This window comes from Strix aluco, chromosome 3, assembly GCF_031877795.1.
Source record: "Strix aluco isolate bStrAlu1 chromosome 3, bStrAlu1.hap1, whole genome shotgun sequence".
NCBI classification, from domain to species: domain Eukaryota; kingdom Metazoa; phylum Chordata; class Aves; order Strigiformes; family Strigidae; genus Strix; species Strix aluco.
Window position 1 is genome coordinate 103281682 of NC_133933.1, and position 27459 is coordinate 103309140.

At 39.6% G+C, this 27459-nt stretch overlaps 1 protein-coding gene across 8 annotated transcripts in view; it reads right to left on the reverse strand.

Annotated features, from left to right (window-relative positions):
* PHF3 (PHD finger protein 3) overlaps positions 1-25045 on the reverse strand; it is a 65275-nt gene extending 40230 nt beyond the window's left edge. For 3 of the 8 annotated variants that reach the window (XM_074819829.1, XM_074819831.1, XM_074819832.1), the window contains exons 1-4: positions 24871-25028; positions 15881-16149; positions 5928-6089; positions 2835-4656 (exon numbers count right to left, since the gene is read on the reverse strand). In XM_074819829.1, the coding sequence (XP_074675930.1) occupies positions 2835-4656; positions 5928-6089; positions 15881-16124 (2228 nt within the window). In that variant the 5' untranslated portion in view covers positions 16125-16149; positions 24871-25028. Of the gene's footprint in view, positions 1-2834; positions 4657-5927; positions 6090-6354; positions 6429-6651; positions 6806-8223; positions 8362-15880; positions 16150-24870 lie in introns of those variants that run through there. The other 5 variants (XM_074819835.1, XM_074819834.1, XM_074819836.1 and 2 more) reach the window with 5 other exon arrangements.
* Between the last annotated feature and the right edge of the window lie 2414 nt (positions 25046-27459).

Genomic DNA, 27459 nt, shown 5'->3' on the forward strand with positions numbered 1-27459 from the left:
ACTAGTGTTATCTTAGTAACATTCTATATACAAAAATTCTGTGCTTGTGTACTAAATATCTTTCTACATTTAGCAAATCTGATCTTTTCCCACTGAAACTGTTGGTTGTGTCAACAGTTTTGTAACACAGACATATCCAAAAATCCGTACAGAATCACAGAATCACCTAGGTTGGAAAGGACCTTGAAGATCATCTAGTCCAACCGTTAACCTAACACTGACAGTTCCCAACTACACCATATCCCTCAGCGCTATGTCAACTCGACTCTCAAACACCTCCAGGGATGGGGACTCCACCACTGCCCTGGGCAGCCCATTCCAACACCTAACAACCTGTTCTGTAAAGAAATACTTCCTAATATCTAGTCTAAACCTTCCCTGGTGCAACTTGAGGCCATTCCCTCTTGTTCTATCGCTTACTGCTTGGTTCAAGAGACTCATCCCCAGCTCTCTGCAACCTCCTTTCAGGTAGTTGCAGAGAGCGATGAGGTCTCCCCTCAGCCTCCTCTTCTCCAGACTAAACAACCCCAGTTCCCTCAGCCGCTCCTCGTACGACATGTGCTCCAGACCCTTCACCAGCTTCGCTGCCCTTCTCTGGACACACTCGAGTAATTCAATGTCCTTTTTGTAGTGAGGGGCCCAAAACTCAACACAGTAATCGAGGTGCGGCCTCACCAGTGCTGAGTACAGGGGTAAGATCACTTCCCTGTCCCTGCTGGCCACGCTATTTCTGATACAAGCCAGGATGCCATTGGCCTTCTTGGCCACCTGGGCACACTGCTGGCTCATGTTCAGCCGGCTGTCAATCAACACCCCCAGGTCCCTCTCTGACTGGCAGCTCTCCAGCCACTCCTCCCCAAGCCTGTTGCGCTGCTGGGGGTTGTTGTGGCCCAAGTGCAGCACCTGGCATTTGGCCTTACTGAAACTCATACAGTTGGCCTTAGCCCATCGCTCCAGCCTGTCCAGGTCAACTTAATGAGATTGACATTACAAATTTAAGGATACCAGTAATCACCATCTGTGGCAACTCACGGGCTCTCTCAATCTGACCTCAGCTGGTGATCCATACATTGTACTATTCTTCTAGTACAGTAAGCAAGAGCTGGGAATGTGCAAAACCAGTTTGTTGCATTTAATCCTGTATCAATGTATAGTATGTGTATCCTGTGCAGCATTACTTTGACTTTATAAACTAAAACAATCAGATTTAGATCTGCCTCACTGCTGTATCCTCCCAGTATGTTAGATCCATTTAGTACTAAAAATCAAGATTTTCTGAACTCTAACAAGAGATTCAGAACAAGAAAACCTACAGAATGTTTAAAATGTTAGCAAAAATACAACAAAAACAGGACGAGTTCAACTCAAAGCTGAATTCTGCACTGATATCAAGCAGTTTAAACCCCAAATATGTGTATTTTGCTTTAAAAATATCCACAGAAGCATTTCTGTACCAGGAAGCAGCCTTTCTAACTTTAAACAATTCATTGAAATACAGGCTACCCATGTACTTCTACCATTGTGGTAATACATGAGATGATAAAAACTAAGGAAATGCAAACTGCATAAAATTAAACACTATTACAGAGGCACAAACGGTAAAGGGACAGTCCAAACAGTAAAAGGATTTTTTTTAAAAAAACAAAACCACACAGAACTAAGTTTGAGTGCCCCTTCAATGAGGTAATTCTCACCAACTATGCAGAGCAAACCTAGCATTAATTCTTTTAATAAGCCACATTTATGCAGTTACTATAGCTGCACAGTAAATGAATTTTATGTATTTGTTTTTCAAATATGATGTAATAAAATCAATAAAACTCACAAGGGCTCTTCTTAGATACAAATGAATGCTACAAAAACCTCAGGCACCAAAGGTAATTGTTTCATATTTCACTTTGATATACGGAGTTCTAAAGTACACTCACTGAAAATTACTATTAAAAGTTTCTCTCACAGGACTAATCAGAAACATCTTCAGTTTGAAATGAAAAAAAAAAAAAGACAGGTCAGTGGGTGGAACTGCAACTACAAAAAAAATCCTTTAATATTAAATCCAGAAAATAAGAAGTGGTAATAAAGGAATTTTTATTCTTGGATTGATAGTTCATTAGTGGAACTCAATGGTCTTTTTCAGTTCACTTACAGTGTAGAAGAATAACTTTTGTCGCAGAGGGATATTATCAACTTGAGATGCAACCTCATTATTAGGTTCAGTTAAAGGCAATTTCAGATATGCCCACATAGAAGTTTTATAGAGGTTTTTTTAAGATGTTCTTCCTACCCTTCCACTCCCCCTCAACTACTTCATTACTCCTGTTACATGAGAGCCTCACAACAACAATTATACAAATTGAAAAAAAACTCTGAATTTCTTAGGTATTTGAATCATACTTCTACCAGGTAAGTCACATGTAAACAACGAATTGATTTTTTCAGTTGATGGTGGCCCTTCAACATAATCGGTCTCTGGAAAGAAGGAAATGAGAATCTGAAACACAGACATCTTAGCCTTATTTCTTTTCTATGAAAAAAAAGTCAAGTTTAAAGTACGTATTTTAACAGCACAGCAGAATTACACATTCATCAAAAAATGTATTCATATAATAAAACATGCCTAGTAAAATTTTTTGGCCAAACTAGTTTCTAATGCTGTATCTAAAAGACAAAAAAGTGTATGAGTGCAAAATTAATCAATTGACAGTATAACAGACAGGCTTCCATTATAAGGCCTTTTTGTTTTGGCACCAGCAGTATGAAGTATTTGGTAAGAGAGGTAAAGAATTATCTTCTGAGACCAATAATAAATTCCTTAGACACAAAGCCACACACACCTGTTGCCATGTGGCTTTTTGCAAAAGCCACACTGCTTGTTGGGCACCCAAACATATTTGCTTTCACTTGCAGAGGTATGTTCCAAGCCTTCCCGCTTAACAGTTGAAATGTTATCTGGAATGAACAATGGAGGTTCATCAAGTGAAAGACTTTTGCTACTTCTTCTCTGGCGAGGTTGGAGATTCTTATCAATTCTTTTTGATTTGTTTTTTTCTTTATCATCCTCTTTCAGATGTTCTGCAACAGGAGGATCTTTTGTCTCTGCCTCTTCCTTTGTGGAGCTATTTGTTTTTAGTGCAGTTGCAAGCTGGTGTTTCTGACCTTGGGCTTGCTTCTGACCAAGATTTGAAACATGCCCTGATAATGACTGCGCAGAGTGGTGGGTATCTTTAGAACAGCTTTGATGAGTAGGAGATTTCTCACTTGCTCTTTGAATTGACGACTTCTGTACTTGCCCAGAAGCCTGGACTCGGGGTATTTTCTTCAGCATTGTATTGGTCTTTTTTACGGTCACCCCTGAAACACAGCTCTTTGCTTTCAAACTCAGATCAGATTGTTTCTTCCTAATTTTAACTGGGTTATTTGGATGCTGATGACTCTCTTGCTCATCTGCATTCCGCTTCAGACTTGCTGAAGATGGACTGTGAAGACCTGAAACAGTAAGTCCAGCTCTTGTTCTTGAACGGATTATTTCTTGTTGCACTGTATCTGATTTCTGTCGAGCACCTGCAGTCAGATTTTGCTTATTCTGTATTACAGATTTACTATGCCGAGGCCTAACATTCTTTTCACATTTTGATGAAACGGTAATTTGTTTATCATCATCCTGAAATTTTGATGCCTCAGAGCCTTCTACTTTAGTACTGCTGATCTGCTGCTGTACTTTTTGGCTTGTTTGGTCAAGAACAGTGCTTTCTAAAATGCTGTTTCCTGGGTCAGCAGAAGTAAACTCTTTGCTTTTCAAGTCTTTATTATCAAACTCTGTACTGTCCAATAGTTTCTCAGATGAAGTTACAGTTTTCTCCATTCCCTTGTCATCATCTACAGGTTCTGTTACACATTCCTTTACTGACAACGTATTTTCATCAGGAACGTCCACATTATGGGAACCTAAACTACAGTCTACCCCTTCTTCTACAGAGCTGGACAAATTTGAAAAGGTCTCACAAATTTCACTTGGATTCACACAAGCACTAGATGGATCATCAGCTTTTGCAGTAACTCCACTTTGATCATGCTCTTCCGTTTTCTTCTCCAATTCTTCTGGTTTATTTTCAGTTTTTTCTTCTAAAGAAGTTTCAGAGCCCACTGAATCAATCACATCATTTGCTTCATTTTTAACTGCAGTAATTTTAGTATCTTCAGATACTAAACAAACTGACTCAGCGTTCCCAGATTCAGTCTTCGTTACAACCTCTGTTATTTCTTTTGTTTCTCCAGGAGAAGGAGAACAGGCTCCTGCTACATTAGCACAACTTAATTCTTGGGATGTTTCCTCAACTTTTGCCTGCTCAGAGGTTTCAGACTTTATTTCATTCACCTCTTCGGGACCAGAAAGACATTTTGTATTACTTTGGGATGCTGTTACTGCTGCTGCCGTTCCTTCTGTCTGCCCTGATCGTCTTGTACTACGCCTAACTTCTTTAGGCTGCTCTGTTTTCAAGGGTGCAGCAACATCTGTCTCTTTGGCTGGACTTCTCTCTTGTTTCTGTCCACTTTTTGGAGCAGAACCACTTTTTACAGATGATTTCTTGGTATTAACAAGAGGTGCAACATTTGAACGCTTGGCTAGCGTGCTCTGTCGCAAGCTCCGTACTGGTTCTAGGAAAGGAAAAAAAAATAAGTCTTAGCTATACTGTGTCCTCCTCTTTGAAAATACAAGACTTACCTAGAATAGAATTGATTTAGCTTACTGAACACAAAGAGAGCTTAATACTTAGTTGCTTCCTAAACTTAAAAAACAAAACCAACCCCACCAAACCAAAAAAAAAAACCAAAACACCAACACCCTCCCCCCAAAAAAACCCCCACCAGCTGTCTACTTTAAAAAGTTATAAATTACTTGCATTTCAATTTTACAGTGCCACAGTTTGGATGTAAAATCTCATTATTCTAATGGCTATGAGTTCTGAATAGTATATATAAAACAGAAGTGATGATAAAAAGACAATAAAAACCCACTCTACTTTTCTACCATTCACCTTTTTCTACCTCAAGTAAAAACTGCACAAGTTATATTATGATTAGAAGTATAGCTGTGAAGTTTACAAAGCTTTTAGAGAAAATATGAATCTGAGATCCAGTCACGTTCTCACTTTATGACATCTCTTACATTTTCCAAACAAGAAACCATTTGTCACGGATGAGTGCTTTAGATCACTTAAAGAATCACAATGTGGCCCAGGGGGTCTGCACCACCAAACCATTCCAGTGCCTTTTTAAAAAATGTATTCACCAGCTTTGTACCACAGGCTCTTATCTCAATTCTGACTTCCTATTAAGTAATTTTATGTTTTTAACTCAGCCTACTCTATAGGGGGAGAAAGCAGAGCTGTCAATAACTCCACCAGTTCAACAAGTTAGAAAAACCCTAACCATAATCAATTAGTTACCACACAGAATTTAAATATTTAATTAAAATACTTATTACGCATATTGAGATATTTTGATGAAAGACTCTGACTGCAATTACTATAACCTAATTTTAAACAAAAGGAAAATACACAAAAAGAGACAGAAGTAAAATTTTAATTGGAAATAAAGAGACATGCTAACCTAATATTCCAGTGGTGTTTGCAAACACAACATGCTTTTGTTGGTGAAGGTAAAAGGATCAAAATCTCACAAATTAGTTTAAGGACTACAGGCCATAAGGAAGACATCAAATATTTATCAAATGGAAATTCAAATTGAGTAGTACCCTATGGATGCCAACTTCTAGCTGCAGTATATAAAAAAGGAAGCGTATGTGCTTGAATTCACACAACCAAACAGCAAAGCTTTACTTTAAGTTTATAAATGTTGGGGGGTGGGATTATAAAAATTTAATTAGCTTCAAATGTGCAAACACACGTAATCTATTGAACGATCACCTTGTGCCATTAAACGCGGTGATTTTCTTGGTGATGTGACTGATGTTTCTTCAGATCGGCTCCTCAAATTCCTGTTAGGTAAAACAAGCTCATCATCATCAATGGTGTCGTTACCACTCTCTTTAACTCCTTCTTCATCCATAATATCATCAAGACCAATAACTGGAAAAAACAAACAAACAAGAAAGAGCCTAAAACTTAAAATGATCAAAAAATGTTGCAGCTGTAATGCTGAGCAAGACAGGGTAAGAGATGGGGGGGGGGGGGGGGAAGGAAATTGGCCATCTAAAAACAAACAGAAGGGGGGAAAAAATGAAGAAAAGCAAGACAGAAAATTCCCATGTGAGGCAGTTTCAGTGTAGAAGCAGCTATCACCCAAAGCTTAAAATTTCTGTAGATAGTCCTTATAGCTTTTTGGTGGACTCACATTTTTATTGTTTTTTTGCCACAGGAAGGTCCCCAGTCTTAGAGGATCAGCTGTCCCTCACTGTCCCTTCCCACCTAAGAAAAAGTGAAGAAAGGTAAACAGCAGAAAGAGCTGATCCAGAAGCGCAAAGAGTTTAAAATCACAGTTTTCTCACAGGATACAATTTTAAAACTCTGAAGTCCCACCCACATCACATACCTGCATCTGCAACCCCTTTTTGGAAGAACATTGAGTGCAGCATGCACTAATCTCCCAGGAGAGTCAGAGAACATTGTCAAATTCCTGTCCTCCACTAACCTGAGAAGGATCCCAGAGGTTGCTCCTGAAAATAGGTTTCCTAAGAGGCAGTCAGGCCACTGTACCAGCCATTCTCCCCACTTTCTAAGTTTGGTTCTGCAATGGTAGCCTCTCCTATCCCAAGATCCTATGTGTGATTAATGAATCCTGGTCCCTGTAGGATGTGAAATTTGTGAGATCAAGCCAAACACTCAAGTGATTTTACAAAACATGTAGGAGGGTCTGACAAATACAACTCCAAACAACCAAGTATGCCTATTTTTCACTATTAAGGCACCTACCTAGAAGCATTTTTAAAGATAAACTCACATGACAGAAATAAGATATCTAAAAATTTCTAACTGCTTACTTAAAACCGATTTAAATTAATAATTTATCTCAGAAATCAAAATAAGCAAGAAGTTAATAGAAATTAAAAATTGTTAGAATTTTTAGACTGTCTCAGAAAATCTGTCAATTCTTGTTCCTTTCAAAGTCTGACGTTACTGCAACTTCAAAAAATAATGCTCTTGTGACGGCACTACAGTAATGAGCATACTTTTAAAATAACAAAAATTGGAAGTTGTAAAACACTGCTGAAGCTGAACAGTGATGAATAATCGAATCTATCAAGACTATAATTCAATCCACAATCACCTGTCACGAAGAATGAAAAAAAAAAAAAAACCACCACAACAACCAAACAACCTGCTAATTTTAAAGTTCAAGTTTTAGAAAGATTTTAAACTGCCTCTTAAGGAAGGCTGACCTTGGCACCAGGTAATCAGCACTCTTGACCTCCATAATTAGATGTCCCCCAGGAGCTGAAAGCTAGGAGTATCCTGAGCTGACAATTTATTGTTACTCATTTTATTTTAACCATAATTTTTAGCTACTGCATCATATACATCAGTTTACAGGAAAAGCATGTTTCCAGAAGTTACTGGCAGCTTTCACTTTCCAATCCACAGAGCTACTTTTATGCCTCTGTGTATGTACATATACACACAGATATCACACACAAGCCGCAGAGGACTGATAATGCTGGCCTTACTTCACTCATCCAAATGTTCTTTAATCACTTACTTGCTGTAAGCTACATACTGCGAAAAAGGACACACTGGCAAAAAGATGGCATTGTGACTGCCCTATTAGACTTTATTTTCCCCTAAATATCTAACACTGGCCATTGTCCAAAATGGAAAACTGAATAAGATGGACCCTCACTCTAACTCTGGCTGCCCATTCTCATGCTTTCGAAGACTAGGCCTCCCAACAGCTCTGCACTTTGGTATTAGCTTTCTCAGTAAAGAGTGTTCCTACAAAATGTGGAACAGACTGTGAGAAAGGAGACTCCTTTTAGATCCTCTTCCGTTTCTTCAGTGTAGAACTAAGCTACTGAAGACAAACCTGACCAATAAAAACTACTTGGATGATTTCTGAAATAGCTCTGGAGCAGATTTCAGGGCTGCCAATTAGAACCTCGGGTTTTATAATGTTCTTGCTCAAGTTATTGAATTTACACACGGACACATTCAGTCTACTATTGACAGACAGTTTGAAATATTAGAATTAAAGTATTTTCATACTTACAAGACTCTGTGCTGTAGCTTTAATTTTACAGAGGAATTTGAAGCACAGAATCTTGCTAATTTCAAACCACCTGAGCTATAACTCAGCTAGTACAGCCCCATGAGGCCCCCGGATGAGGAGCATTGGACACAGACCCTGCTGGGAAGAGAAAAAGTGACAGAATAATAATAGATATAGAGGAGACTCGGAAATTAAACTGTGAAAGAGAAGTGGAGGTAGAGAAACAGCGTTGAGAAAAGTAAACCAACAAAAGCAAAACCAGACAGAACTAAAAAGAAAGATCTAATGATCTTAGTAATAAATATCTAAAGATTAACTCAGTAATAAATACAGAAATTAAGACAGAAGGCTAAGAGATAGAAGAAACGAAAAAATAAACACATATCTGAATAGAAAAAGTTGTACATCAGTGTACAACTGAACAGGCTGCAAATAACAAAAATACGAGTCACATTCAACATATTCATACTGAAAGAGGCACCACTGGCATTCAACTTAGTATCTTGAGTCTCTCCATTACTTGTAAAGTATTTAAATTTCCAGACTACTGTGCTGTACTACTAACTCATTTTCATATATATTATACAATAATAGAATAACATACAGTAAAAAGAGTTTACTTGCAAATTTAAAGTAAAATTTTCCATGCATTAAAACAAAAGCGTGACCATTTCTTAATTCTTCAGCAATGTAAAATTGAGGAAAACAAGCCTTACTTGCTGGAGGAAGAGGAGGGAAGGAGAAAAAAACACCCTAAAAACATCATCAAAAATCTTTGAAATTTATAAATCTTTATTGATTTTCTTTTGCTTAGCTAACCACACAGAAGAGAACTCCACTGTTGTTGCTGCTTTGTGCTGTTGTGAATGCTATGTCCACCTGAATCACGCTAACAGCGGAACTAAGCAAGTCCACGGCAGAGTCCGTATTTTAATCCTCAAGCATTACAAATTATATGGAAACGGTTGAACATTTAAAAATTTCTACTATGCTATATGTGGATAACAACATAAAAACGTAACATTATGTTTCAATGAAAAGAACAGTAACAGTCCAAAGCAGTAACTAACACATGTCTCGGTAATCCTTAAGAGCTAAGAAACTCTAGTAAAGCAATGAAACATAGATATTGATATTGAAAAAACATCACTAACTCTCAAGACTGTAAATGAAAATATTTTACATGAAAATCTTTTTCCTATTGACATATGTGATGCATATGCTCAAGAAATGGAACTAAAAATGCTTTTTGTTAGGAAAAATAATACATTTTCAAGAGAGATGAGGTCACGGATGATATATAACACATAAGAAAACACCAAATTCCAACTGTTTTATGCAAGTTTTCCTGTAAGCCTGTAACCTGTTTAACTGAGAATTTGCCTGCAAGTACCTTGTACTGACTGCCCAGTACAAGAAAAGAATCAAAGTAATTACCATGTGAAATACTAACTAAAATTAATCTCTAAACTGTAAAGAGGGATTTTTCCTGTCTTTAGAATAAAAATATATTAAAATCCATTAGGATTAATAAACTTAATACTGCGTGTATCTTGACAGAGGACTGAATCCCCATTTAAAAAAAAAAAAAAAGGAATTACATCACAGGGCTACTGATTTATGGTTCTTTATCCACAGGAGCCTGTTACTTTGGAAATAAACGAGTAGTAAAGCACAAATATCAACAACAAACTAAAAACACAGCACCAAAGCAAGCATTTTAAATCAAATTATTTCACTGACAACCTTTAGATGAGCTCTGTGATTCGTAAATACATAAACTGCCTTGCAAATCCTTACAGATCCAACCTCTCTCCATCCATAAAACTGATCCAAAGGAATAAATAACTAATGTCTTCAGAAGGACCTAAAATAGGGAAAACTGGTAGTTTGTTACCTACAAGCAGAAAAGCATGCAAAATAAATATTCTCCAGATTCACAATATAATACCAACATAGTCAATTTAAATGTTATACAGGAAAGTTACTACCTTGGTCACAAGACACTGTGCAACTGTTCACATGGACTGCTTGGAGGAAGGAAGGCATAAAGAGGTAAGAAAACCGAGAGAAACAACTGTAGACCCAATTTTGGGTTGCAATCTGAAGGTTACATTCAAAATTACTTCATATGCAGGAGGAAAAATACATGTACATCGGCTTTAGTGAAAAAAGCCTGAAATGGCAAACACAGCCAGAAAGGACACTAGCTAAAGAAAAGAAGTATCTGGAGTCAGAACAATTGGTTTGACTCTGAACATCGAGTAGGCAATCACGATTTTAGCAGAGGTAAGTCTGCTTTCCACAGTACTCATGAAAACACAGGCTAAAACTAGGAAGAACAGACTGCACTTGGGGGAAACACTTTCCCAGCAGCAATCCAGAGGGACAGGAAAAAAGGGCAATTAAAAATATGTTCCTAACAGTCTTTGTACACTCCTATAGGGTCAGCCTTCCTCATAACTTATGACAAATACCCGATTTGATAAACATACCCATAAACTAAATTGGTTAAAAGGTTGATTTTATTATGAAATCCAGAAATGTCGTCAGATTATATACAGTTCAAATTCCATTCCATGTATAATAAATCAAACTGCCCCAGTAAATTGCATCCTGAAAAGCTACAGAATTTGTGATAGCTGAGTAATACCAATTTAGCATGAATGCTGGTTCACTGCTGGCATGTAACCAGTCTGACCTGCTATGCTCGCAAGCTTATAATATTCGTGGATAAGCTTCCAGCATGTCGTTCAGCAAGAAATAACAGAACAAACCAAAACCTATCACTAGGGTACCATCCAAAGTTGAAATAAGGTGTTGCTCTCAAGAGTTAACATCATATCATAAACTTCAGTTTCCACTTCTGATCAAGGACTTGCTCAGAAAGAAAAAAACCACAAACCCAAAACCACACATCCACACCCACCCACACCACACAAACATTAAAGACACCCAAAAGCTGTTCTATATAAATTACCCTCCTGCATTGGTCATTCAGATCTTGGAAAAACAGCCGTCTGACCACACTGATGAACAGATACACAGACACGCCTAAAACATGACATGGGACACTTCTGTTTCAAGAATTTGTGTTTCATTTAATACTCAAAAACCTCATTTTGTCAAATGTTGTCCTTTAACTGGCAAAGAGAGCAGTTATATCAACTTTCACAATCGACCCTAGGTGTTTCTGCTAACATCTACTTCAGAACAGTAAAATGGCCTTCATTACTGCTAGGCTCCTACGAATTGCAGCAAATAATAAGGTCTGTGGGTAGCTTGTACCTTGATGCACTTCAGTAACAGAAAACCTCCTACCTGTGCTGTAAGAGCAGCAATCTGCTCAATATAACTGCACAAACTTGCAACACAACTATATCTTTACAGTTTAGCAGTCACTCTTCACAAACACATTTTAAAAGGATTTTCAGCATAACTTCTGTTAAATTTGACCCATACCCTTTCCAGCTTGTGAGAGGGTCATAAAGAGCTACTCCTACCTCTGCTCAAAGCCATTACCAGAATCACCTGCAAAGAATCTTGTCTACTCCAAACATGTAACTGCTCCACCAAAGCTGGACAACCCCATTCTATTCTATTACAGAGCAAGGTCACAGAGTAGACAAAGACCCACAATGTCATCTAACTGAAGAAACCATTTAGATGCAGCACAAACTGGATTCAGGCCAAGACATGAACATGAGACTGCTTTACTGGTACTGATATAGTTCTTCCCATCAATAGACAGGCAACAGACATCCATTCTCATAATCTGCTATTTGTCATACACCAGTACTTTGAGTATGTGATGCTCAGCACAAGAAAGACATGGACCTATTGGAGCAGGTCCAGGGAGAGCCAAAAAATGATCAGGGGGCTGGAGCACCTTTCCTTTATGGGGACAGGCTGGGAGAATTGGAGTTGTTCCGTTTGGAGAAGAGAAGGCTCCAGGGAGACCTTATTGCAGTCTTTCAATACTTAAAGGGGGCTTATAAGAAAGATGGGGACAAACTTTTTAGTAGGGCTTCTAGCAATAGGATGCAGGGTAATTGTTTTAAATTAAAAGAGGGCAGATTCAGACTAGATATAAGGAAGAAATTTTTTACCATGAGGGTGGTGAAGCACTGGCACAGGTTGTCCAGAGAGGTGGCAGATGCCCGATCCCTGGAAACATTCAAGGTCAGGCTGGACAGGGCCCTGAGCAACCTCATCTAGTGGAAGGTGTCCCTGCTCATTGCAGGAGGGTTGGACTAGATGACCTTTAAAGGACCCTTCCAACCCAAACCATTACATGATTCTATGCTACCATCCTCCCCAAGAGAGGCATTTATAATCCAACTTACAAAACTTGCATTTTCTGGGTAGATGCTGCTAATAAGTGACTGCAAAATCAAACTTCAACTCATAAAAATCTATGTGTTTCTATCTTATAGACAAGCACCTGAACTGTTTACAGGACATGCAACCAGCTGCTACCAGTAGCCATCACATACAGCCAGATAACTGGTAACTCACCACAGAAAGAGCTTAGTATTAAGAAAGAGCTTAGTTCGTGGTGAATGATGTCCCAATATAAACCCTAAAGCTGAGCAAGACATGCGATGGATTAGGCCTGTAAATAACACCCAACAAGAACTAATGTCCATGCAGCAGTAAGAAAAAGCAGAAAACAAACCCATACTCAAAACAAACTTAAAAGCGACAGAGAAAGGGTTTTTAGACAAAAAGACCTGATCTCTAAAGCAGCGAAAATGTTGTCACCTTCCTGAGAAATCTGGTATGTGGGTAAGCAGGCCTGAAACAAGCCTTTCTCAAAGCCTCTGCCACTCACACGTACTTATGTTCAGATAAGAAATTCCATATTTGGAACATGGTACGAGTTTTTTGGGTTGAAGGCATATAAAGATAGTATTTTGGTTTGTGCATAGGTTTACAAATACTCTTGAACTCTGCTCAAACCAGGCTTTCAAAGAAGTACTAGTGAGCCATGCCTTCTGCTCCTCCATTTTATCTATAGAACCTAACAGCATTTTAGCCAAATCACCTCCTCAGTGCAATTATTTTTACCTTTATCTCTTCAGCTTGCTCACAGCAACCAAGGAAGTTGTAGCATGAAATCTTCAACACTTTAAAAACTGGACAGAACAGAGTACATCCCAGTTATTCGTGAAGCAGCAAACACAATAAATCTGCCCCTTGCTGGCCCTCTGAACTAATTTCCATGAGCATTTTGCTCCTTTTCTTAAGCTGTTCTATGGTCTAGGCGTGGGTTATGCAAAATACTGTGAAGATCTAAACTTGTGGTAAATAAATTTGTGCCTCTGGAAAAAAATAACGTTTTTCTTCAGGAATGAAATCAAGAATGTAAGAAACACCACCATCTACCATTTCAGTATTTCCTAGGTCTTGCTCTGCTTAACATAAATAGATAACAACAGAGGTTTATTTTACTAAACCTAGTAAAACCTTACTGCAAATACATTTTTCTATGTACATTTCTAACCCTAGTGAAAGGTTAAGAGCCACTAACCAACAATTCTGTAGCATATTGCCTAATGCATTACAGAATAAATTCATAGTGAGATAAGGATCAGAATACAAAAAGCTAACATTCAGTATGACACACCAATGGTGTTGTACCTGTAAAGATGTAAATAAGGCAAGTTTGTGAGGAGAATTAGCTTTTTTCATTTTTAGGCAAACTGATGCTGGTGTAGAGATGAGGTTTCACACACACTGTCTGGAAAAAACAATCTCTGTATGGGTAATTCTTAACCAAGGGTACTATCACCTTGCACCCTACCAGCAGGTGCATTCTCAACAGCAGACTACGTAAACTGTGTTAGATAAGCAACAGTCTCATACAAATCAAATAAATCATAAGCTGTATGAATACTCAAGGAAGAAGGACAAGCAAAGAAACTTTGCTTCAAACAGATAATCATTATTCTCAACTAAAAAACTATAAATATATAGTGTAGTCCTACCATCTCAGAATAAGGACAGTTCTTAACAAGACCTACAAAGAACAAGCAACAGCAAGAAGATTTCATGTCCTTTTGAATACCTACTACATTAAATGCAAATTGCTTACTGAAACGTGGCTCTGCCCTTGCTTTCACATTTAAAAACAAAACATTAAAATAATGAATTCAGCAAAAATCAAATCCGTTTTGATTCCCTTAGTCTGCAGAGAGCCTGAAATAGTAGCTCCCAAGTAAATGAGTTAGCTCACATATTTTAATGGACCTTAAAAAACGAATCGTGATTTAAGTATCAATAGTACTAATTATCACACTGCTGATCACTTTTAGGAGAAATACATGCCAAAAAGCCCCCAAAAGTCTCCCTGTAACTTCCAAAATATCCAGCTGTACCCTATGAGTTAATTCAAAAATTCTAAATGCAGTACAGGTTTACTGGAAGACGCACAGGACACAATGTGAAACAAGAATCTGCATCACTGTTTTACTTGGAAGGAAGTAAAAAAATTTAGAGAGAAGCAATTTTGTTTAGTTGTGTACATTGTTCAGTCTTATGCACATTAATAGTGGTTCAATTTTGTTTGTTCGATTACAGAAAAATGTATAAGGATACAGACCACAGCAAAAATCAACAAAAAGATTAAGAATGGCTTCAAATAATGTTCTACTACAGTAGTAAGATCAAATATCTTGTTTTGGCATTGTAGTTTACTTTTTCATTGCCTCAGTCAGTATCATCTTTGATTTACAGTTTTCCATATTGTAATACCACTTAATTTAGTGAAGGTGAGAATTTAGTCTTAGTAGAAACAAAATATATATCATATTAGGAGTTTTCAAGATTTTCAGGAACAGTTACCAGAAAAAAAATGAGATGTTGGTACAATCAAAGTTATCTGCAGTAATCTACCACACTTTTCCAATGAACCTAAAAAAAATATTTTTTTAAAACTTCCAGTCAAATAAAAAAACCCTATTAAGCACAGAGTATACTTTTGTCTCTTATACCACATTCAGTGTTATTATTCCAACTATTCAACAGTATAAATAGTTTTAGGGACTGGATCACCCTTTTTTTTTTAATCTTCCAAAACTACTCCACAGCTCCTAAGATAATTTTTATTTAAAACTTTGCTCTAAATTGCTTTCAAATCAGGTGTTTCCAAACAAAGAAAGAAGAACTGTATTATCATTCCAGGGTTTTGTTTGAAAGCAACAAAAGCAAAACACCCAGAATCCAGTATCAGCTCAGTACTAGAAGGCCTAGCACTAACAGAATAACCCTGAGGTCACAGCAGTAATTTGTACAACTCTCATGCTCCTACTCCTAATCCAAAATTACTACATTTTTTGAAGACAACTAGCAACTTCACTGATCAGGCACAGTACTTACACTAAACAAAATCACAACTTTAATTGGGAATAATTTACACATACTCAAGACAAAGCCTAAATTACTTCTGATCCAGATTAGGAGCCGCCTTCTATTGTTAAGTGATGAAGTTAAGAACAACTGCACCTAGTTTACATGCCAGGCATGTAAGCAGCGCAACAAAAAGGGCAGGAAGGAGACAGAAATCCCGTATTATTATTTCTACATTACCAAAAAGGGTTGGTACTAGAGTATAACTGTATTTTAAACTGTAATCTTAAAAAATTGTAAGATTTACCTGTTGAACAAGGCATCTGGAAATTGGGATCATTGCTATCCAAAACAGGCAAACAGAACTGGGCACTTGCAGATCCTAGCATAGGATCCTTATCGCTGAGCATGTTCTTCAGCGAATCCTCTAAGACATTTTGACTTGTACTAAAATCCTCACAGACTTCATTCTCCAGGTTGGATCCTAGAAATAGGGCATCATCTAAGTGTTCAGTAGGAATTAAATGATTAAATGTATCAACTATATCCATGAAGACTCCTGTGTGTCTTTCAGCCCTATAGAAAGACAAGAAAAATACCATAAGAAAATAAGCTACAAATTGTAAAACACCTAAGAAACCAGCAAATTGTTTTGGCTGTTGTGTTTTATAAAGAATGCTTAAGGTATTTTAGAATTGTAACAAAAAAATCTGCTTCTGTCTTAACAAGGCCCTCTCCATATCTAAAAATCAATCTCTAACTGATTATTTTGAAAAGAAAGTCTACGCTAAGTCAATATAAACTCTGCTATCAGCATCAGAGTGCTGCCACTTCTACAGGGTAACTAGAAAACTAGAACACTTCCTTTCTAAAATTTGTTTAAACCTTAACCAAACCAAGGGGGTGGGACACCAGTGGGAGGGGGAAATCAAGAACAAGTGAACCTGGTTAGCAGCACTGAGTGCACGTCTTTCTTCACCTTTAAATGTAAAATTGTGAGGTCAGCTTCCACTACCATCAATGGAGCTGAGAAGGCTCAGGAGCCTCCCATACTAGGCCCAAAACTGAGAAGGACTATATTTCTGTTCATATAGGAACTACCAAGTATTTCATAGCAAGTAACTATTTTTAAGCAGTAAGGCCTTACCTCTATTATTTTTTACCTATCATTACATTCAATTACAGAAATTTTATATGGAAATCTGACCTCAGACAAGTATACAAGAATCCTGAGCTGGCTTCAAAAGGTCCAGGAGCCTTTTAGAAACTTCAATTTTGAAGAGTTTAGGTAAAACTTAAGGAACTGTATTCAAAGATGGCACCTAAATTTTACAAGAAGGGATTCCCTATTTTCTAAATCACTTCTTTGCAATATAGCAGAAATGCAACTATTGTAGCAGAGATTCAACTAATAAGAACATGTAACTACACAACAGAATAGAAAAAAAGGTCAGCAAAATATTTCTTCAGAAGTTTAGCATAAGCATATACTTAGATTGGAGAGAGACAATTATAATAAATACGGTCATGGAGGCAAGGAAAATGGAGTAGTGTAGTAGTGCCTGGCTTAATTTGACAGGAAAGTCTGGGAGACCAGTTTTGGCAAGTACACAAAGCTGTTCGTGCTTCTGGAAACAGAAAAAGGATATACATTCTCTCCCGCTCCTTCCTTCATCATCCTTCTCCCACACACTAGACAGGATGTTATCTTTTTTTTTGAATGAACACATTAATTAAAGGAAAAGGAAAAGTGAAATTTAGAGTTTGTAGTGCTTGAATTACTTTCTAGATCCCTCTTCAAGCAACCTGCCACTAAATAAATCCAGTACCTACTCATGCTTACTAGAACAGTTAAGTACGCTTCCTTATACACATCAATGGGACATTTCTTTTTTGGCCGTCAACAGGGAAAATCCTAGTCGCACACATGTAAGAGCTCTGCTATAATTTCAACCCTATTTATGCAATTTATTTAATTTCATAAATTTACAAAAACTACAGGTGAGCATGAAAAATGTTTAGTTTTGTTTTTTTAAAAACACAAGTGTCTGTCTTCCTTCTCCCATAGGGCAGCTCAGAAGAAAACAATGGTCAGGTATGGCGTTACGTCTTTGCGGAGCATGGTGTCTTTACAGTATCTACACACTAACCATGACAAAACAGTCTAATACACAATGTCCTACTGACCAAACAGCCAGCAAGAAGGAAAGTCAGGCAAAAGCACATGCATTCAGTAAGTACGTAACGAGACTTAAAGCACCAATTACTTTATAATTTGAGAGCTCCCTCACCAAAAAATGGACTATTTTTATCAAGCAATGCAGTGCATCTACGTATACACCATGCCAACTAGCACCTATAGCAGTCCACATTCTTTTTGCAGTTGTCAAAATAATTTCCAAATCTGGCAACAAATAAAGCAGCAAACTAAGACAGGAAGTGTTATGCTGCACTGTACAATCTATTTTTATTATGCCATGTAGTTACAACAATCTGATACCATACAGGATAAACTACAAGAGCTGCAGCGGCTCCAAGTAAATGCCCCAGTCCAGTACTTTAAAACACCTTCCTGTAATGACACGTTTTTTTCATATTAGCATCACACGAGCACAAGAGTAACAGACACAGAATAAAACAATGGTGAACCCTGACACTAACAAGTGCCAATGTCACTTCAATAGAACACCCACGAATTACTGTAAGAAACCTTTTGTACCCAAAATTAAAGAGTGGCAGGGGCTTTGAACACATTTACAATAACATATCTCTAGTTTTTTTTCTGGATAGAAGAACATTTGTATAATTATTACTCAAACATTGCTGTTACCAAAGCAGTCCTGACCACTTCATTAAGAGCAGCACTAAGTAGCAAAGCTTAAGCAGAATGTTAGCTCTTGCTACAAAAATTGCTGCTGATGGAAATGAATCTGTCTTCAGCAATGTGATTGAAAAACAATACCTACAGTTTTGCAAGACTACCACTCAGTCATTCAGAATACTAAAAGCACTGCAAAATAACTGTCAAAGCAACTATACATGCAATGGCCACAGCCACCTTCAATGACACCTAACTAGCTATTACAAGAAAATTCAAGAGGAATTTTATTGAAAGCTTTATTTCTGAAGCATGAGTCTGATCAAGTGTAAGTTCTATCCAAATTTTGCATCAAAAAGTCATTCTAAAGATATAAACAAAATGGTTTTGCATAAAAATCCTACCACCACAAAATCTAAGATTAAAGAATTTTTAAAATAGTTAGAGGTTATCCCAGTAAAGTATATGAAATCCCAATTTTGCCTTACCTGGTTCAAGAAACCACTGTCCAGTTCTTTGTGTAACTCATACAGTACCAGGTTTAGAAAACTATTTCTAGCATTACTAGATTAACTACCACATGAAGTGCAGAACCTGTGGGACTGATAATGAAAGATACACTTCTTGCTAGAAAGCCAATTGTTAGAAACAGTTGCTACCAAAAAAACCACCAATTATTCCCTTACACAATGGCTAAAGTGCATTAATTTTGAATGGTTTACTTTGCATTTGAAACACTTTGAACACCAGGAAAAATAGCTAGAGGTATAGGCAAAAACACAGTTAAGTTTTTCATGGTCACTTATTTTCAAAGATAAGTCTAACAGCTCCAAGGAGGAATGTATTGCTCCCCTGGAACACAGCTGTGCCCTCCATTTGAACCCTAAAGGCCAGTGGCTTGGCATCACTCACAGCAAAAGTGGACATACCAAGCGTACTCCTATCGCACAATAATTCAAAACTGTTTTCCCTCTGGGAGGTTAATCAGAAGCAATAGAATATGAAGTCTCACTTAGGGAGAACCAGTGAGAAGAGGAGCACTCACTAACAAGGCAAAGGAGCAAATGACAGAGGAAGAAGTCCCAGCCAAGGTTCAATCTGGATAGACATGAAACTTCTCCCACCCACTGGCTCCTGAAGCATTAGGGCATGTACTGAGACTGCTGCAGCACACAGCACAGCATGATACAGGAGTGTGGGTGCAATCAGATCTGATCATCAAGAAAAGCTAAAGGTATAGATAGCATTCTCCTCAATTCCTTAAATAAAGTACATTTCTCTTACACTTGGGACTGACTTGTTTCAAATCAGCGACAATACTCATAGAAGCAACCCACCAACCGAAACCTATCATCGAGTGATCCATCACTAAAAACAACCCTGTTAAAGAAAAAAAGCATGTAAGTTAAACACGGCTTCCAGAACTTCTCCCACATTACCATAAAATCTCTTCATGCTCTCAACATCATTCTCCATTTCAGTCTAAGTCTTCCAGCTTAAACTCATTTCTTCCGTTGTTGAATTAGTTTAAGTTTGGTATGTCACCATATTGCCTTAAATCCCAACAAATACTGGCATAAAATAAACATGCTCTAGGATCTGATATGGCAGATTTTTATCTTGTCCCCATTTACTACTTTTTCATTACATCTCTAGCAGCTCTAAATGACTTTCTGAGATTAAAAGATAATTACCCAGAATGATCACTTGCTAAGGAAAGAAACTGAGATCTCAAACAAGGATATCCTTTCAAACAAATCTTAGAGGGAAAGTAAGACTAATATCTGGATAAGAGATATTGTACATTTTTAAGGCTTCTCATTGTGTATTTTGTCTCTGAAAGAGGAAAAAAATTACTTCAGCTCCTGTTGTATTATTTTTTTATTGCAAAAGAGCAAAACAGTTTAGTGGAGATATCCAACTGCATCAGCATGTCTCTACCAGCTTATCTAAAAACCACCTCAAGCAGAGGCAATCACAAATTGTATACACCACTAGAAATCCTGAGTGTTTCTTAGCTGATGCACACACCAAGCATACTCTGTCTTTGCATTCTAAATTAAGTGTCCCTTAAACACCAGGTATGTGCCAAGTGTTTAATTTTCCAACTGCATACTTGGATTTTCATTAGATATATTTGTCTTGATGTTTTATTAATTTCCTTTACCTGTTTTATTCCATTTTAATAGTATTCCTACATCATTTATTTTACTAAGCAAAAGTTTGGTTTCACACTTTTAAATAACGTTCACTGTAATTACTTTCTCTCCTCCCCTCTCTGCCCAGGGGGTGAACTTTCATAAATTAGTTTTCATTTTAAACCTGACTTTCATATATTAGCTTATATTTTAAGTTTAAGAATATAAAATAGAATTTCCTGTATGTTTAACGATTGTCAATTTAAAAAGAAATCTGGTTTATGAAAATCCTAAATTGGATTCCAGAAAAATAAAATATTTCTACAAAGAAATTTAACCAAAAAAAATTGCCTACATTGTGAACAAGAGGGAAAAAAATCTGAAGGAATCTAACCAAAGAAATGAAAAAAGCTCACACTGCTTATTTAAGATATTCAAAATCCTGGATGTTGAAGATTCTATCTACTTTATTGACCTACGTCAATCAGTGAGTCTGAAGCTGTTGAAGATAGAATAGTAACATTACATTTCCTTTCATTTCATTTATATACCTTTCTGAATAGTGTCTGTTGCTTCCAATTCGTTGAATCTGTTGAAACATCACAACACTCAAAATGTAAGACTTGGACTCTTGTCCTGCAAACACCTTCCTTCAGCCTACACACACCAAATGACCAAGAGCAAGGACTAGTCATAACAACAGTAACACACTCCATAAAAAAAATCCATATTATTTCCTCAAGTAGTAGTAATAAATGCTGGTCAGAAAAGTATACAAAAGGAACAGAGCTATTTGGATGAATAGCACCTCAGATGACAAAACAAATGGGAAAAGCTGACTCAGCAGTGTCACAGAGGAATCAAATAATAAGTAACCCCAATGTCTTCAGACACCAACTGACGGAAATCTCATCGCCCTGCTACCGAAATCTCAATAGTCTAACACATCAAATAATAACCATATCCCAAAATCTATTTATAATCTGAAGGTATATGCTGCTCCCCTCACTGACACAGCAGATCCTTTACTACTTGCTACCACAGTGTTTGAAAGAAAGGTAGACAGCTCAAGATAATTTCTTTATTAAACCTTCACTATCCAAAAGAATTACAATCACCAGCCAAAACTGTACCTCATTTCAGTGAGCAAGAATAAAAAGTAGTTTTCAAACAAAGGATTTAATCAGAAGACAAAGAAATACAGAAAAAGTATAGAGAAACCATTTCTTAATCATACAAGATTAAATTATTAGATCACAGAAAATAAAGTTATCTTTAGAAGAGTAATCTCTCCTCAAAAAAAAAAAAAACATTCCCCACCTTCACTTTACAGCTAGAAGCAGCACATAGTGATGCACTAGAAGTTGTGTTCTGTCACAAAAATGTCTTTACATTGTGAAATCTTTCAAATGTATTTTGTAAAGTACACTGTTCTCCTTTGCTGGACTGTCCCATCAATGAATACTCTTGAACCCCACAAAAATTAAGCATAATCAAAAATTATACATCATTTTATTAATCTCTCCATCACTCCATATACCTCTAGAATTTGTAAGGTCACTACCAAGAGACATATCCCTGAAAAGTCAGAGACCAGGACAGATCATTTTTCCATCACTACTGCTATGCTCTTCAACCTTTTTCCACCCTCAAGTTCATAGAATCACAGAATCATCTAGGTTGGAAAAGACCTTGGAAGATCACCTAGTCCAACCCTTAACCTAACATTGACAGTTCCCAACTACACCATATCCCTAAGCGCTATGTCAACCTGACTCTTAAACACCTCCAGGGATGGGGACTCCACCACTACCCCGGGCAGCCCATTCCAACACCTAACAACCCATTCTTTAAGAATGGTTTCAGCTTGAACACAGTATAAATGTTAAGATGTTTAACAGGTTACACTGATTATTTGTCACTCACCCCAGACAGAGTAATTTCATTTGTAATATCTTTTGAATTTGTCAGTGTCTCTCTGATAATGATTCATTTGGAAACACACATCAGAATTAGTTTTTCAGGAACAGTTAGAAGCCTAACAGCTAAGTCTTGTGAAGTTTTCCACAGAAATATACCATCCATCATGTAGCTATACTGACACCCCTCAGGTGGATGTTGCAAGCTGTCCACGTTTTTCACTTTTTGCTGATATATAATGAACTCTCATATCCCAATTTAGTGAACTTTGCCATTGGTACTTCATATTACCTTTCAAAAATATTCCCTTGCCATAGAAAAAAGTTTCTGACATAATATGCCTGAATAATATAATAAAACAATTATTTCCTACTAATAATTTATCTCTCTTTAGTGTTTTTAAGACTTGATTTTACCAATATTTAAGTTGACCAGGGAAAATTAATTTTTCAAAAATACAAACTTTCATTAAAATAACAGCTAAAAATATTTCATACAGCGTATATCGGTTCAGCTCTTTGCACAACATGAGTAGTATTTACTCCATGAGGGGAAGACACAAATATGGCAGATAAGAACTACAGACTTTTTAGAGCTTTTACTTTCTTAGAAACACCTTATCACTATGTTGCATTACTTCAGTTAACTATATTGAATTAGATCTAGCCAGCATGGTTTGTAGTTAGGTGCCCTTTCAGCTGCTTCAAATTCCTGAGGGTTTGCAAATATAAAACACACATAAAAACTCAATGCCTGAGTAATAGGCAATGACAGCTGAAAAAAATCTAGGTGTTCAGAACACCATATTTTTATATATAATCTTTAAAGCTAACTACAGAAATTAAAAGCAGAAGCTACTTGGTAAAGTAAAAAGAGCTGAGTAGCAGTTTCATTGTGGGCTACACACTAAGTGAAAACACCACTCAAAATTAAATTATTCCAAGAAATATAAAATCCGGGTTTTCAAGATCTCGCTTACAGTGTGTCCCAAACCTTAACAGATTAATTTATTAAGAAAAACAAACCATGAATTAATGGCATTAAAGAGATGCCATATGTTTACCATCCTGGCATTTAATCCTACAATATTTCCACTGTTTAGCAATGTTAGCATACATTTTTATAGAAGCTAATGTATAGAAATTACATAATGACATAAAAAAACATAAAAGACAATGCCACAACTACAATTTGCACGGTACAGGTGTTGTCATCCATGTTCCTGTCTTCCCTTCCCCACTTTTACGCTTCATTCTGCAGGCCATTTTACTAACTCAACCTACACTGCACAAAGTGCTCTTCTTCCAAACCCTCACCTCACGGCTATAACATGGCTCCATTGTGCAGACCAAATAGAAAGCACACTCGCGATCACATGAGCAATGGCTCTTCTAAAGCCTTACAGATACTAATTATGTGCATTCCAGTAGCAAGCAAGAAGTATGGACACACTGCCTCATAAAGAGCATCCCATCCAAGAATAGGATCTGGAAATACACCAGGCCACTGAATCTCCCGTGTACTGCTGATGATCACATTTTCTCCAGCACTTCCTACAGTGGGTACTATACACAAGAGTTAAACACAGAAATTGTTGATGATGCTAAGTTTGAGAGACGGGAGGAGGAGCCCGCAATAGGTCAGACCAATAGCAGGAGGAACTGCAGGGTCTATATTGGTGTTTGTCCCTCAGGTTTGTATGGGGCAAGAAGGCATCAGCGGCTCAAGAGGCAGGAAGGGAACATGCACTGCTAAAATGGGGCAAGACCTAGTAAACGCGGGGCAGGGAAGACGGTGCAGTGAAGGCAGCAGCAGTGCAGTGAAGCCAGCAGCAGCACGTCTCCGGGCTGGGAGCCTACGGCAGGGTCCCGCACGGACGCCGGGGCGGGCGGGGACGGGAGAGGCCGCCGCAGGCAGCGAGGCCGGGGCCAGAGCGCCATGTCAGGTGTTAGGCGAGGAGCCCGGGCCCCGGCTGACCCGGGCTCCGCGGGGCGCGGCCTCCGCAAGGTCAGCGCCGGCGCCGCGGAGCCGCGCCCGGGCGGAGCGGAGCAGCCGGGGCTCGGCCGGGGGGCGCCCTCCGGGCCCGCAGCCAGACCGCGGGCCGCCTCTGCACAAGGGCCGCCGGCGGCGCCGCCTCCGCGCCCAAGCCCGTGCCGGCAGCGCCGCGGCGGAAGCAGGCCGCGTCCTACCCGCGCCGACCCGCCGCGCTGGGCCGCGTCGCCAGGCCAGGCCAGGCCAGGCCAGGCCGCGGCCCCGCCGACGCCGCCGCCACGGAAGGCCCAGCCAGGCCAGGCCCGGCCCAGCCCAGCCCGGCCGCCCGCCGCGTCCCAGCGAAAGCAGGGCGAGGCCGCGCAACGCGGCGGGACCCTTCGCCCTCCCCATCCCCCTTTCGCTTGCCGCGGCCCGGCGGCGGTAACTCACCCCGCTCCGCCGCCCAGCGCTGTCCCGGAGCCGCGGAGGAAGGACGCGGCGGCCGCGCCGAAGGGAGAGACGGCGGCGCGCGCAGCCCCGCAGCCTGTGGGAGCGCGGGCGCGCGCGGGCTTTCCCGGCCCGGCCTGGCTCGGCTCGGCTCGCGGTGCCGGCCGCGTGCCCGCTGCCCCGTAGGCGCGCCCCCGCGGCGTCAGGCGAGCGGCGCCGCGCCGGGCCCAGCCGCTCACGTGACGGCGCTGTTTACGGGGGGGGGCGGGCGCGCCGCTGCGCAGGCGCCGGGTCGGGCTGGGCGGGGGGCGGCCGGGGGCGCGTCCCCAGCGGCGGGGGGCGCCGGGCTGGGCTGGGGGGTAGAGGAGGGGGCTACGGCTATGTTCTGGCTGTTTCGTGCCGCCTGCGGCCCCTTCCCGCCGAGACCTGCCGCCCGTGACATAACTACGCTTGCGGCCTCCTGCCGCGCCGGGCCCCGCGAAGGCGCTGTCACCGGAGCCGGCCGCCGTGGCTCACCCGAGTGTTCCCGGGCACCCTCGCGGGGCTGGGGGCCGAAACAGCGAAAAGCGCTTGGTGGGGCGGCCCCGCGGCCGCAGCTGCGCGGGCCGGGCCGTGCGCCCGGCAGGCCTCGGCCTGCGGGTCGGCGGAGAGTCGGCGGAGGGCCTGCGGGCTTTCCCCCTAACCCCTTGGCACAGGGGACTGCGGACCGCGGCCCCCGCTGAGGGGGCGGCCTGGCACCGCTCTGTCGGGCGCGTATGTAATACTGTGGCCTTCGTCTGCAAATGGCAGCTGCCGGCCTCCTCGGTGCAGTCCGTGTTACACAACCTGCTTGCGGCCAGTCCTTCCCGTCCGCCGGCGGCCTCGGGCTGACTCCTTCAACTGCCGGCGCGCCAGGTTCATCGGTTACTACAGGCTGAACAGGAACAGTCTCCAGAGCCTGTCAGTCCCGGGGCTACATGTCTCGTGCCGCCTCTCGGCACCTGCGTTTTCTCCTTGGCTGTCTCTTTTTTTCGGTAACGATTTCTCCATGTGCACTATGGGTGCCTGTGGCACACACTCACACAAATCGCCACCGATGGGGCTTTTATGATGCAAGTTTGTCAGGTCATCAGAACCTGAAGTAATTTAGTCTCTACAGAATGTTATCTAAGAAAAGGATTCTCTTTCTAGTTTACATTATAGCATTAGTTAAATGCAACCTACGTTATGCTGCTTTCAGCCTCATGGATACTACAAAGTGCAGTACTGGGGGTTTATTGCCTATACCAAGTTTCAAATTGAACACACCCCCAAAAGAAAAACAGATTTTTAAGATCATTTCTAAAAATCAAATTTAGAATTATCTTCTGAATGACTATATTAAGACTACCTTTACATATCCCTCATATTCTGTAATGAAAGGCAAACATGACGTCAAGACAAAAAGAATAACAAAAAGGTAAAGTTGAAACGGATAGTTTTTCCTTTTGTTTCTTTTTTTCAATTCTGAGTCTTTTGAGATGCATGTTCTCTAGGGCCTTTGGTGGTGCCATAAAGGCTGAAAGACATTAAATATTTCTCTTGCTACCATCGTAGTAAGAAAGGAGGCTTTAAACTGAAGGCATGGTCGTAACACTGTGATGTTTTCAGCCACCACAAAGGGTAGTTGTAACAAGATGGTAACACCTTTTGAAGCAGAGCAGTTTTTAATCCACTTGAATTTTTTTCTCTCTGTCCTTAAATTACCTTTATGCAAATCACCACAAGTTTTTTTTCCAATTTTCTTCCTGTACTTTCCTAGTTTCAGAAATTCTCCTTTCCAAGGCAAGCATCTTTAAAAAAATATTGCCTTCTTATGATGGCACAGAACTGAGCTACCGGGCTGGTTGCACTAGTTTCTTCAAGGTTTTTCAGGCTAAACCTCTGATATATTGTCAAGATTATACTAAGAAATTAAATTACTCTCTGAAGTGAAATCCAGTTAGACACATTTGCATCGCACACATTTTCTAGCATTCAACCTTTTTGATCTTACTGCTTTCGACACAAGCAGCAGACAAAGCACTGCCAGTAATCTGATCATTGTTCATTGCCCTATTCAGTTTTTTCTTTACACTTTCAAAAGTCACAAAACTCCAGTGACCCATCTCAGTTTAATAGAGTTTGTGTACTTCTCTTTTGCCATGACCCACACTGTGCCAGTCCCTTTTTAGTCACAATTGCCTGTCACATAGATAGTGAACTTGCCCGCCTGTAGCACCTATGTTGTGGTTTAATTTAACATTTAAAAAAAAAAAAAAACACCACAATGAACAATTTAATAGGTATTACAAAGATCTTTGTATACAATGACAGATCAGCTATACACAGTTACACTGTACCATCTGCTATCTTTTCTAGCAATGTTTTTATCATGTTGTCTCTTTACATGTGAGCTACTTGGTAATAGTCCAGATCTTGCAAGTTATTCCCATTGGAAAGCAACCTATTTATTTTCAGGAAACAGTCTACTAGTGCCTTGAACACAAAGCAGCAGCAACAGAAGGCAGTTTCTTTCCTTATAGTTCCAAGTCTCTCTTCAGGCACAACTCTTCCCAAGAGGCTCCTGAATTA